This window comes from Ptychodera flava, chromosome 4 (genome assembly GCF_041260155.1).
Source record: "Ptychodera flava strain L36383 chromosome 4, AS_Pfla_20210202, whole genome shotgun sequence".
Classification (NCBI taxonomy): domain Eukaryota; kingdom Metazoa; phylum Hemichordata; class Enteropneusta; family Ptychoderidae; genus Ptychodera; species Ptychodera flava.
The window spans coordinates 40,067,211-40,081,353 of NC_091931.1; the positions used below are offsets into that span (position 1 = coordinate 40,067,211).

General features: G+C 35.5%; 1 protein-coding gene across 4 annotated transcripts in view; it reads right to left on the reverse strand.

The window, feature by feature from the left end:
• The window catches only part of LOC139131739 (phosphatidylinositol-3,5-bisphosphate 3-phosphatase MTMR8-like), a 61,586-nt gene that overhangs the window by 46,634 nt on the left and 809 nt on the right, over positions 1–14,143 (reverse strand). For 2 of the 4 annotated variants that reach the window (XM_070697942.1, XM_070697941.1), the window contains exon 2: positions 5,138–5,254. In XM_070697942.1, coding sequence (XP_070554043.1) covers positions 5,138–5,254 — 117 coding nt within the window. Of the gene's footprint in view, positions 1–5,137; positions 5,255–5,569; positions 5,703–13,776; positions 13,908–14,143 lie in introns of those variants that run through there. The other 2 variants (XM_070697944.1, XM_070697943.1) reach the window with 2 other exon arrangements.

Genomic DNA, 14,143 nt, shown 5'->3' on the forward strand with positions numbered 1-14,143 from the left:
TATGTTGAAATACCCAATACAAGCACACTGCATCATACAAAATATAAACATGTGATTTTGCTGTTAACAAATGTATAGTGGTCCATATTAATAGTCAGTGGTCAACAATAACATTAGATAATATCTACACACATACTTTCTTGATAGGTACTTTTGAGAATAGAATGAGAACTATTGATAGCAAGGTGATTTTGAACATTGACAAGTAAGTTTCACAATTGCTATGTAAACACATATTTGCCAAATATTTTTTCTGTCAGTCTGTTTATTTATTTGTTTTGTATTTATTTATTTATCTAAATTATCTTTTTATTTACATGTACCGATACTTGTCTTTTTGTAATTTTTTTATTAACTTCTCTTTTCTTATGTCTGTATGCTGGGTTTTTTTCACTTGTTGTTTATCTAACATGCGGCTACCATAGAAACAAAACGGCTGTGTTGGTTACTATAAAGTTCTTGAAAATTCTGAATATTAGCAAGAGAAAACACCGGTTATATTGAACCTTTCCCTGTATGAAGCATATACCCTCACAGTATGTTGCTCAGCACTCAAGATTAATTCACTGGATTGCCAGAAGTAGTGGGAAGATGAGGGGCACATCACTTTGACAAGTTCATACCGCTGTACATACTCAGGTCACTGACTGGCATTGACAAGACGAGAGAGAGAGAAGAGAGAGAGCGGTAAAGAAATTGATGACTCAAAACTGTTTGACTGTTGGCACTGATGAAACATTGATTGATGCCAGTAATAATGAGAATTGTACAAATGAGGCAGAGAAACCCAGCATGTCATCCAGAAGCTCATTGCACAGCAGTCTAACAAGCTTGCTTCCTGGTCCTGCCCTAACCACAAAACTTGAATTGCTTGTTTGTGAGATCTCAAATTCTGTGACTCACTTGCAACAGTTTACTTGAAATAATTTTGAGTATTTTGTTTCTTAATGTTCTGTGTGCCTCATACCTGCAAGTCGCCTGTTGTTAAATTTTTTACAGTAAATTGGTTTCTTTTTTGCTTTCCCCTAGGGCACAGTCCTTTTGCGAAATAAAAATTAGCCACAGGAAATCATCATTAGAATATGGTAATACCAACAAGTTTTTTGTTCAGAAAAGAAAACGCTAAATGTCAGTGGGTCACCTTCAGAGAAATCAGTATTTTTTTCAATATACTGAATGTTGTCTCTTGTTTAAAAACAACATTGATGACATCATTGGACGTTGTGTTGCTTTCTTTAGAATCTGTTCAACATGTTTCAAACTATGGACAACATGACTGATAAACAGACATAGATAAATTTAATTAAAACATCAAGAAATTAAAATAAGTTATGATGGAGTCCAGTGGGATGGAGTTTAAAACCAACAGTCTCTGGGTCTCTCAGCCTTGCTCGGTGGCCATTCTCCCCGTGGTTGTAGACGTGGTCTGATATCCAATGGTGAAACTGAACTTGCAGCACAAAGAAGTCATGATTCCGGGCTGAAAACTTTTGTCCAAGAACTCAAACTGATGGATTTGTTCAGCAAAAACATGTTTACAACACAGAACTTTCAGCTATATTCATACAAGGGGGATTCAAAATTTGTTGTCACAAATTCTCATTATTCATTTTCATGATAAAATAAATGTATAAAATAAAATATCCTAATTTGGTAAAAAGATTAAAATGCCGTAGTGCGAAATATATACACATATGGTATTTGTCAAACAAAAATACAGACCTCTATTAAAATAAGTGAATATCGGGGCTATGACCTATGCCTGTAACAACTTGTAAAATTATCAACAATCTGTACATTGCACAATAGACTTTTGTTTGCATCACTATTCATATATGAATCATAGTTGACATATTAAGCAAATACAAATTATTAATATTTTCAATTTTCTCTCACTTTCTTTGAATTATTGTCTTCCATGCAATGAATGTTGAGATGATTGAGAGTTCATGACATCTGTTTTGAGGTGGTCGGCAAATTGTAGATGACACAATGACAGTTTTTTTGGACATTGTCATTTTTTGTTGAACAACTGCATAATACCAAATGGCAGTATTTGATCAGTATATAAAAGGCATACATGCAGGTACCGCTATGTTTCTGAATAGAGGATTACAAGCATACATGGACGTGTATAACAGTTCTGCTAAAATAGCAATATTAGCAAAGTCGCATGCTCCCTCAACAGTGTGATGTCATTGCATCTGAAAATTGATGCTAGATTTGAGCGGTTTCTTTGGCGTTGATGGTACACGTACATGTATACTGTCATTACATTATGTGTACTTTGTGAATACAAAAATTTATGACGATGTTTGGTCACATCAGTAAACTGTTTGAACAGAACCACCATCAAAAATTTACCCAAAAAAACAACATAGCACAGTCCCAGGTATGGCTGCATATAACATAGGTCATTTTTTCTGCTTTGTTGGCAGTAACATAAATGATATTTAAAGGCATGTGAAATACAATAAAATTTAATATCTCTGAAAATTACACTTTGAAATCATAGAAATTCAATTACAACATGAAGACACTTTTTTTGTTTTGAACTATTGGCATAACCTTGAAACTTTACACAAATGAGTGTCCTTTCAAACAAATCAGCATACAACATCCTTTTGACAAATGTAAATCTACTGACTTGGGAAGAATTATGTCCAAAATGAAAATTTGACCTTTAACCAGGTAACTTTCGACAAAGTGAGAGAGTACAGTTTTTCGACACTTAACGAGGTACACATTGAAAAATTATAAATAGCCTCTGAGGTACATGTATGGAAATACCAATTCATTGTTTATGTATTTTTTCAGGGTCTCTGATGACAGATACTGGATAGAGTCATCATGTTAAATAATCACCTTTAACCCTTTTCCTGCCAGACAGTATCACTTCCCCATCAGCAAAGTCAGTAAAAAGCAGTATTGAGTCAAAACATGATGTATTTTCACCCACTTGGCTTGGTCTATTATAGCATCTTTAGTCCAAAACAATCAAGTTTACAGTATTTATGTTTTCAACAGCTTTCATATGTACAGTATTATGTTAAAATACCCAATATGGAATATGTTGTGTTTCATTAATTTAACCATCTTGACCTGGTCGTGAAATATGGACTTGGCAGGAAAGGGTTAAACATTTATTTACATTTATGCTACTTTTTGTAATTGTATTGAATAATGCTTTCTAAAAGTTATTCTACATTGTTGCTCTCAAATGATACAATAAAACTTGCAATATGCAGTCTTCCTTACATCTTTCACGACAGTTCACAACATGTATGTTTACTGAGAAAAAAGAAAACTGAACAAACGAAGTGTATTGCTGGTGATTCAACACTGGCTTTTCACCCTTTCTGGACAAAGAGAGCCATTTCATAAGAAAACGGTAGATGGTAAAAGTGTCAAATCAACAGACAGTACTTGTTGGCAAAATATTGGAGACATATTTTGCTACTGCAATGACTAATCTAATTGTCCATTAAACCAATGAAAGTGACTGTGAAACGATCAGTGAAAATAATCCCTCTATTTTCCACCTGATCAGCAGGTAATAATCACTGAATGTTGAAAACTTAAACTGCAATTCATGGAAGTAATTTTGAATAATGGCTTGCAAGAGCATCAATAGTGAACTGGAGACTAGCGGTGAAGTGAAATCAAGTCTGAAGGGCTTCCATACATGGGCACCAGCAGTATCTATTCCCAAATCATCCCACAGTGCATATCGTATGTGGAAGATGATCAGTCCTACTTGGATGAAACCAAGATCAGATTTCTGATTTCATGGAAACCATCAATTATGAAGCCCAGTTCAGGCAAGACTAAAATGAAACAATCTTGCTAACTCTACCCTAACTGCACAAACGAGGACGGAAGAGGAATGACACACAGTTCAAACAAAATTAGAGTATATGAAGATTACACATGAAATTTTCTATCTAAAACTACAGTCAGTCTGTGATCTAGAGTTCATGTGTAGCACCTGTACATCAACAGTGTATTGAGATCGTTTACCAGTACTAAATGTGATGACTATACTATGTATTTACTACCCTTTGATGTTTATCTATCAGAGGATACCATACCATACCATTAGTTCTCATGGATGTCTATTCAAAGTTGACCTTTTATCACTTTTTTATATATTTTTGAATTGCCCAATGTTTGGAAGGCCCTGATATTTCTTATTGTAAAAGTTGTATCAATGTATCTCTGAAAAAAAGCATAAATCAGTCAATTGTTGCCTGGGTTGACATTTTCATAATGGCGACTGAATGTAAAATGACAGATACCAAATTATAATGAGCCTTACACAAAGGCCAAAAAATGCCCATTAATAATATTATTACTTTGATAAATTATTTTTGTATAGCTTTTGGAATTTTAATGGACCACTTTCCTATAATTTGAAAGTTGCAATATAAAATGCACCTACATACAATTGTAAGCCATACTGGCTCAATATGCATGTTCAGGTAGAACAACCACGGAAAACATAAACTAATAATCTTTACACCCTTTCACTCTTGCAGTCTATCAGCAATTAAATGTGATGAATTCTAGTCACCTGATTCATATGTCCAATAGTAATGACATATTTGAAATGAACACTATGAATGCCAATGAAGCAGCCAATAATAATTGACTCTGAAATGGTCCGACTGTTGTCACATTTTAATAAGCGCGGCACAGAAATCACCATAAATCATGTTTATGTATTCTGAAATCTCGAGATGTCAGAATTATGATGAATATGCATAATTACATTTTGGTCAGATGTGCTGTCACTGTCAATTTTTTGAATAATACATGGCCTGGCTGCGAAGCAATTAACCTGAGCTTTACAGCCGGATGGAAATGAGATTTTGAAAGACACACAGATGTTGAGTTCATTAAACCAACTCTAAACCTTGTAAATCCATTGTCAGTTTTGTCTCACACTATGCATGCATAGAATACTAAAAGTTGTACTTGGGCAAGATCATCAAGTGGTGACTAAGCATATTTAGAACTGGTATTCACTGTCATACAAATCTTGGAACATGACAATTTCTCTTCACATACACCAAATTAAATGAAAAATATTCATATTTACCTTTGTCACAACAAATTTTCTGAAAGTCTGACTTACCCATGTCTCTTTCTTCCCAGCAGGGTCAACAAAGATCAAGTGTGTGGCTGTCAAGTATAAAGTTCCAACCGATGGCTTACGACTGTTAAATCGGTCTAGAAGTCGTACATTCTCAACCTGTCAAGACAAAAAAAGCCACATGTGTTATGCTGAGTTGTTTATAAACAAAACAAAACAGAAACACAAACAAAAATACATAAATAAATGATATGTAAATTTGTTGAAAAGTTTGGTTATCAAAAGGGACCAAAAATGAATTGTATCTGCATGAGACTTTTAAAGGAATACCTTTCAACCAGAGTCAAACTAATCCCTGCAGAACAAATCAATGGACACAGACTAACGTACGCATATGGCAGACATCTACATGATCTAATGTATAATGAAGTCAGGTACGTTGACATGTCATGTAAGACAAACATGTTCATTTACCTTGAAGCAACTGAGGGCATGGAGGCATTGTTTAGAGCGCAGAAACAGCATCAAAAATTTGAAAGGATCACAGAATAGACACATCATACGCGCACGTATTAATCCATGGAGAGAGAGTCGGTCATGGGCTGTAGCTATACATCTACTCAGGAGTTATGTACAGCAGAGCTTACTTGGGTGTGTTGTCAACTCATGCCTTGACATGTACGGTGTGTTGATTGTGATCACGCGGCCTACACTGAGCATCTTTCAAACGGCAATCTCTGTGTAGGCCTTTGTCTCAATGAATTGACCTTTTAAAGCAGTATTTCTCTCATTGCCAGAGACGCTACAGCATAACCGCTGCATTATTTGAAAATAAATTTAACTGGCCGGTTAGTATTGGTTCAATGTATGTTTAATTTATATCTGCAGGCAGACACAACTGTCCCAGCAAAAAATCCAACAATGATCTCAATAGCTACAGGATGGCCCTACCATCTGTTTTTTTCAAGTACCTATCATGTTAATTACAGATTACAACAGTACAAAGGTATTCAACCAAAACAATAATTCACAATTAGAAAATAATTCCGCTCATATTCATCCTCTTTTTGAGACTCGGTCATACCCCTGGATGAATGGTACAGCCATGAAATTTACTTGTATTCACCTGGGATTATTGGCTGGCAAGAACGGAAGGTAGGTACATTTCTGTATTTGATGGAAAGTTAATAAATGAAACAGGTACCGATGTGGCAATTAAAATTCAGGAAAAGCTTTGACGCACATGACATTTTCTTTCTCACCAGTTCCTCTTCTGATGTAATTTATTCCAAAAGCAACATATTTATTTGTGATGTTTCTAGGATTTCCTTGTGCTTTCCATTACATATATGGCAATATGAGGTAAAAATGTCTTTTGATCAAGATGGTAGGCAGTTTCAATTAATCATCTACAATACACAAAAACCATCGTTGCAATCCAGTTTAAGACTAGAGCAAAGCAAATATACAACTCAGGCAGAAATATCCTACATGTACTGGACTAAGCTACCCAGTAAAATATCATACGAGTGGTTCCATCCTTGTGAAAACATGGAAAAGATGAAACTATCATTGCTTCAATTTCTTCTAGTTTACTGTGCCATACAACAGAGCCAAGATGATTTTTTTTCTGTTTTTGAGTGACTACAGTAGGTTGTCATGGTGTCTGTTCAAGCTGCAAAAACACCGTCATACAGCTGGGAGTACAGATGATGCAGTGACACTCAATTAAATACTAATAATAGATGCTATCATATTTCCCATTTTCAAAAGACAGTCCAGTATTTACTTCCACTTAACATTTGTTCTGATCTCTTTTTAATGCTATTTTGATCATTAATGAACTGGAATAGCGTACAAATCACATCCTCATTGTGCAAACAACAACAGCAGCAGCAGCTGTGCCGTGTAAACAGGAATTTCCTTCATGGCCATTTACTCTCATTATCAGTCTCAGCTTCTCTAATTAACTGTGAAACTGGGGTAAAAACAATACTGCATCAATTTAGGATGCATGTTTACAAACAACTTCAGTCTAACCAACTGGAAGAGGAGTTTTTCATGGAAAAGATCAGGGAATGATATAAAAGTGTGAAAGTGGATGATAAACTATGGAACTGACTGGAAATACATGGCATATGGTATCATAAACACTCAAACAATAAAAGTATATTTGAGCATACTAATACATCAGTAGGGAGCAAGATGCACCGACACAGTTTGCTAACGGAAATAGACTGATTATGAAAATAGACAGACTACTTTTAAAATAGACACTTATGGAAACAAGGAAACCTTTCATTTTCAAAATGAGTATGGTACACTATTAAAAAATATTTCCATGGAAACTTGCTTGTTAGTCCCCACGGACACCGTCCGGGGGGACTTATAGGTTTGGTCATGTCCGTGCGTGTGTGCGTGCGTGCGTGCGTGCGTGCGTGCGTGCGTGCGTGCGTGCGTGCGTACGTCCGTCCGTTCACGCAGATATCTCAGAGATGCCTGAAGCGATTTCATTCAAACTTGGTACAAGGATTACTTCATATGTCATACAGATGCACGTTGATTTGTTTTGTGATACGATCCAATATGGCTGCCAGGCGGCCATTTTATTACGATTTTTTCATGTACAGAGCCATAATTCAGGCATGTTTCAACTGATTTTATTCAAAGTTGGTACAAGGACATTGACCAATGTCATAGATATGCACGTCGATTCTTTTTGTGATACAATCCAATATGGCCACCGTGCGGCCATTTTGTTACGATTTTTTCATGTACAGAGCCATAACTCAGGCATATCTCAACCAATTTCATTCAGAATTGGTACAAGGACATTGACCTATGTCATACATATGCACATCAATTTGTTTTGTGATACGATCCAATATGGCTGCCAGGCGGCCATTTTATTACGATTTTTTCATGTACAGAGCCATAACTCAGGCATGTTTCTACAGATTTTATTCAAAGTTGGTATAAGGATATTGACCAATGTCATAGCTATGCACATCAATTTGTTTTGTGATACGATCCAATATGGCCGCCAGGCGGCCATTTTGTTATGATTTTTTCAGAGCCATAACTCAGGCATATCTCAACCAATTTCATTCAAAATTGGTACAAGGACATTGACCTATGTCATACATATGCACGTCAATTTGTTTTGTGATACGATCCAATATGACCGCCAGGCGGCCATTTTATTACGATTTTTTCATGTACAGAGCCATAACTCAGGCATATCTCAACCAATTTCATTCAAAATTGGTACAAGGACATTGACCTATGTCATACATATGCACATTGATTTGTTTTGTGATACGATCCAATATGGCCGCCAGCAGGCGGCCATTTTATTACGATTTTTTCATGTACAGAGTCATAACTCAGGCATGTTTCTACAGATTTTATTCAAAGTTGGTACAAGGACATTGACCAATGTCATAGCTATACACATCAATTTGTTTTGTGATACGATCTAATATGGCCGCCATGCGGCCATTTTGTTACGATTTTTTCATGTACAGAGCCATAACTCAGGCATATCTCAACCAATTTTATTCAAACTTGGTACAAGGACATTGACCTATGTCATACATATGCACATTGATTTGTTTTGTGATTCGATCCAATATGGCCACCATGTGGCCATTTTATTACGATTTTTTCATCTCCTGAACTACAACTCAGACATGTATCAAGCGAATTTATTCAAAGTATTTTTATCACAGACCTAATGAAGAGGACTCTATCCTCTCTGAGGACCTGTAATCAAAGCACCCATTAACAAGTGGGGACTGTGTCATCAACGATGACTTGTTTCTAAAAGACTTTGGGCATGCTGATTCATGTACAGAATTTTCTTTACTATGCCATCTGTAGCAGTAAAGTAAGAATGTCTTTAGCCTTGCTCGGAAATCACAAGCTAGAAATTTCAATATAGAGTTGAATTATGCTTGCTATAGTCACTGAATATTTATAATGACAGTATTCGATATATTTTGTGAGTTTGTTCTTGCTGCTTGTACTTTCGGGAGAGAAAATTATGGTTTTCTTTATTGGATCTGATGTGCATCAGCCATTAAACCTGCACTGGACAAACGTGATGATATTTGGACTTGAGTGGACTGCTTCTTCCATGCCACAACCGGGATTATGGTCATGTAGGTTCTTTTTTGTTCAAGTATACTGCACACCCTAGGGGAATACTAGCTGCATCATTAGAACGCAGTAATTCCATCACAGGCATAGACATCAGAAAACTTCCTGGTCTTGGATTTCCTCATAACTTGTGAACACTCTCTGCAGAAAGTATTGTAGGTATCAACTTCAAAACAGAATAAATGTTACTTTCTCGTTGGTGTAAGTTATCCTAACCATCGGTAATGAACTGCCGTTTGCTGCTCTTATTGTATCATCTGAATTCAAAGTTTATTCAAGCCAATTAATTCAATTCCAAGGTAATGAATACAAATTTAATACCTACTAGATCTTCATCAATAGTACAGCGACTGGAAATTACAAAGGTGATGAACTCTGTCAATGCTAAATTACTTATTTCTGACCCACAAGACAGTATGACCAAGTGAAAATATTATCTTCATCAGATGCATGGGATATAGAACAAATAAATGTGATGTGAAAATAATACTACAAAAGTGGACCAGTGTTAAAAGCCACTTACAACAACTGGGAAAGATCAAAGTCTAATGTTCAAAGATTTATGGAAACACGGTAAAATTAAATAACATGTGAAATTTGCTTTTCTATGGCTTTATTGGAAAGCATGCTGTGAAGTCAAGTCACTGATTTTTACATGTACTTTTCATCTATGTTTTGATAAAAGCCATACGGCTCAACTTTTGTTATGGAAATCATCATCACAAGCACAATGATATTTTGAAAATCTATCATATGCATGATTTTGAACCCAATGTCTTTCAGCGGCCATGAGATCATTTTCGTAAAAATCCTCAGCCCTTTGTGATTGGCAGACAATAAAGTAATAGTATATACAAATAGAGATTTAAAATAGTGAAAAAAAGACTACTAGACACGGGGATAGATAAATAGATAGATGGCTATGCATTTAATAGCATGATCACTCAAAAGTAATTGCTGAGGTTTCAGTCACAAATTGCATGTACCGATAATGCATGAATCGCATGAGAAGCTCAATGGCATTATCTGTCTGAGCTATATTTCTCAGACATTTTAAATGAAGCTGTAATTTTGATGAAATGCATGATGATGGAAAAGAACATGCAAATCAACTAAATTAGACTACCGCTGGGCTTCTTTCCTTCACAGTACAGCATTCAATGTGCTGCCAATGTATCAGTTTCAAGGCTTAAATAGGTACCATGTCTTACTGTTTTATCACATATTATACGATGATGATAACTGTGCTGTAATCTTGATGTGATTAGAGATTACAAGACGCTATCGATATTGTGCACTTTTACACTGAGAAATCAGTAACTTTTCAAAGATGTCAAACAACACACTATCGATATCGGGCACTTCTACCAGTACATTCAGGTATCAGTAACTTTTCAAAGATGTTGAGTACTGAGAGTCACAGAAGCTTCTTTTCCACTCCTCAGATGATCAGCTTTCAAAGCTGTGAGTGGTCTTCCCACCGGCAACCACAAGGCATGGGTAATTTGAGAGTGTTAGCTGTGACGTGAGAGGCAGCCTGATTGACTACATCCTAATCCTGGGAGGAAATATCCCTATTCTTTTCAAAACATATCAGGTGAGTATACTCTTGTGTTATTTGCCTCAGTTTAAGAAAAGGAATAATTAAATGCATAGAGGATCAGTTTTTCACTGGGTAACATTGTCTGACAAATTTCAGTTTTCTATCAGAAAACAAACTTATTTACAGGTAAAACTACTGATATGTTACAAAAGGAATGAGTAAGTTTGACGCAGATTGTAGTAGACGCATGTACAATAATTACAAAGTTGTAAATATATTTGTCTTTCAACATTGCAGCCATTTACATGTAACCTATCATTCATCCACTTATTATTAAGATGAAACTTATATATTGCCAAGCAATAACCTACCATATGCCAACTAAAGTTAGTCTTGATTTTGCAATAAGGAATTTACATGTATGATGTAAACTGTATAGTTACCCATTTTGTTAGGCTGACATTGTGACAGTGTAAGTCAGATGATATTTGCCTGTTTTGGCTGTTAAAGATTGGTAAGTTAGGCTCTAAATAACATGTATCATTCTACAATATATCGTCATTTCCTTTTTCCTAAACCCCAAACAACAAGAACACGATGCGCACATTGCACAAAAGAAGACAATACATGCATTGAGAAGAAAACATGAATGTCACGATAAAGCTTTTGTTGGATTGTGCATATTAAATTCTGTTCACACAGTCATTTTTATCTTTGAAGTGTTCTTTCATGAGAACATTGGTAAATGTTTCCTTTTACAAAAGTATATTCGAATTTTAAAACTCTGTCATTCACCTATCAGTTATCTATTAATTCAATTGTCTATGTAAGGTTCATCATTTAATAACATGTAGTCTTTTGCACTGAACAACACAGCAGTAAACTCAATGAAAACAACATACTGAATATAAACAGAGTAATCATCAAATTGACACTAGATGGCGCTGTTCATGATATCTGAAAACCCTCAATATTACATATTTAACTTTCAAGAAAAACAGTCAGGGTTTTTGCTGTTATGTTGGAGAACATTGTTAAATTATTTGGGATTCCTGGCAACATTACTGCTGTCTCCTTCTCTGATTGCACTTGTATACCAGGAGAACCCTGGTAACATTTACCTCAGTGTTTTTGCCTAAGATTTGGAACATGGGTAAATGATTTGGGAACCCTGGTATCATTTCTACTGTCCCTAAATCTGATTGCATCAATATACCAAGGCGAACCCTGGTAAAATGACTGGGAACCCTGGTAACATTTACAAGGGTACTGGCCTTAACAAAAACACTGTACCTGCTTACCGCCTTTAAGAAAAACACTAAAACATTTATAACATATATCAAGTATACTATAGTTTCTACTGCAGTGAATTTCAAAATTGTCATGCTTGCCTGCATATAGTGGAGTACATCAACTGTATTGCGTTACATCATAGACAGTAATATCATGAAGTGAAATGCTACCATAAATACTCTGTGTAAATCTTAATCTAAAACTTCATTGTAGCAGGGCGACATGTGATTATTTAGGGGAGGATTTTGATTAGGTAGAAGGGTTCCAAAATGCTTGCCCTGGAGAATATATATATATATATATATATATATATATATATATATATATATATATATGTCGACTCTGGTTTTTCAGGTTGTCCCAAGTGTTGTCGGTGGCGTGGTTATGATAAATTCGTTTGTAGGATATTACACACGTACCAATCTGCTGGTTCAAATAGTTTATTATATCTGCACAACGTTTCGTCCTAAAAGTAGGACTTCCTCAGGTGCTACAGATCAAAAAGTTTCAACACGGAGTGAGTTACAGTGATATTTTTCGTACACAAAAGTTACATGTCAGAGAAAATACTAAGTGACAGTATGGTGAAAATACAGGAGTTGTTTCTTACCTATTTGAATGGCTCAGATGTTGAATGGCAATTGGGAGAATGTTTGAATGTGTATTTATAGTGTGGCTGTATTTTCACCATACTGTCACTTTGTATTTTCTCTGACGTGTAACTTTTGTGTACGAAAAATATCACTGTAACTCACTCCGTGTTGAAACTTTTTGATCTGTAGCACCTGAGGAAGTCCTACTTTTATGACGAAACGTTGTGCAGATATAATAAACTATTTGAACCAGCAGATTGGTACGTGTGTAATATCCTACAAACAAATATATTTATATATATATATATATATATATATATATATATATATATATATATATATATATATATATATATATATATATATATATATATCAGAAAACCAAAATTAAGGTTAGGACAGTTTGAAAACAGTAACCAAAGTCTTGATATAGAAAGTCATTATGAGGCTTTTCTGTTAAACCATATGTGAATTATTGTTCAAGGCAAAATTTAGTTGACAAATTGTGTACATTATCATTGTATTCTACCGTTTTGATGCTGAGAACTTCTGGCGCAGTTAATCATAGACCAAATGGGAAAGCAACTGAGAAATGATTTTTTTAACTTTAAATGCAATGAGACTTGAGTAAATGTCCTTCTTGAGCGGTATTTTAGTGGAGTGATAAGCTTCAGAAAGGTTTATTTAAGGTTTATTTATAATTTATGGCATATGTTTCAGGCCAATGGCCAAATGTTGTTAAACTTCAATACATATGGTAAACTTCTGGTCCTCAAACAAACTCGCTGGTCTTGGTGTTATCACTGCAGGTTCATTTTGGTAGCACCACAAGTAAATGTTTCAAATGCACAATGTACATTTGCATGATAGCTTATCACAGATTGGGAAAGCCTTTTTTTTGTAGGTCTATGGTTTATCCAACAGTACAGGGGGTGTGTCTATCCTCCACAAAAGGTGAACTTTGATAAAGTTTAAAAACATGTTGTTTTGTAGAACTTTGGGTTGTATCAAACTACATTACAGCATGGTTAAGTTGTGTCATTTTGATGACTGTTAGATATTCATTTCTTGATAGCAAGGAGAAACTTTACCATTCTGTGACTCATTAGAAACTCTTCAGCCGTGGTCTGGGCATTTTGTCCTTTCTTCTTCGCCGCCATGATTGTAGTTCCTGTGATGTCATCATTTACAACTGCCGCAAAACGTTCTATAACCGGTTCACATTTACGACATTATATTTCCTTTAGTGTTGGGACAAAGCACTTTGACCCACCGGTAAAAGCGTACCCAGTGACCAACGGTAACGCGGAAGCCTACAAGTGTTGGTATCGGAAAGTTACGCGCTGAAATTCTCCGCAGCGAATCCCCTATGTGGCCCACAGTCCACACTCTGAGTAAAGCCTTTTCATGCAAAAATGTTATAGTGTTTAACACGAGTTCTAGTGTCCCGGTTATATG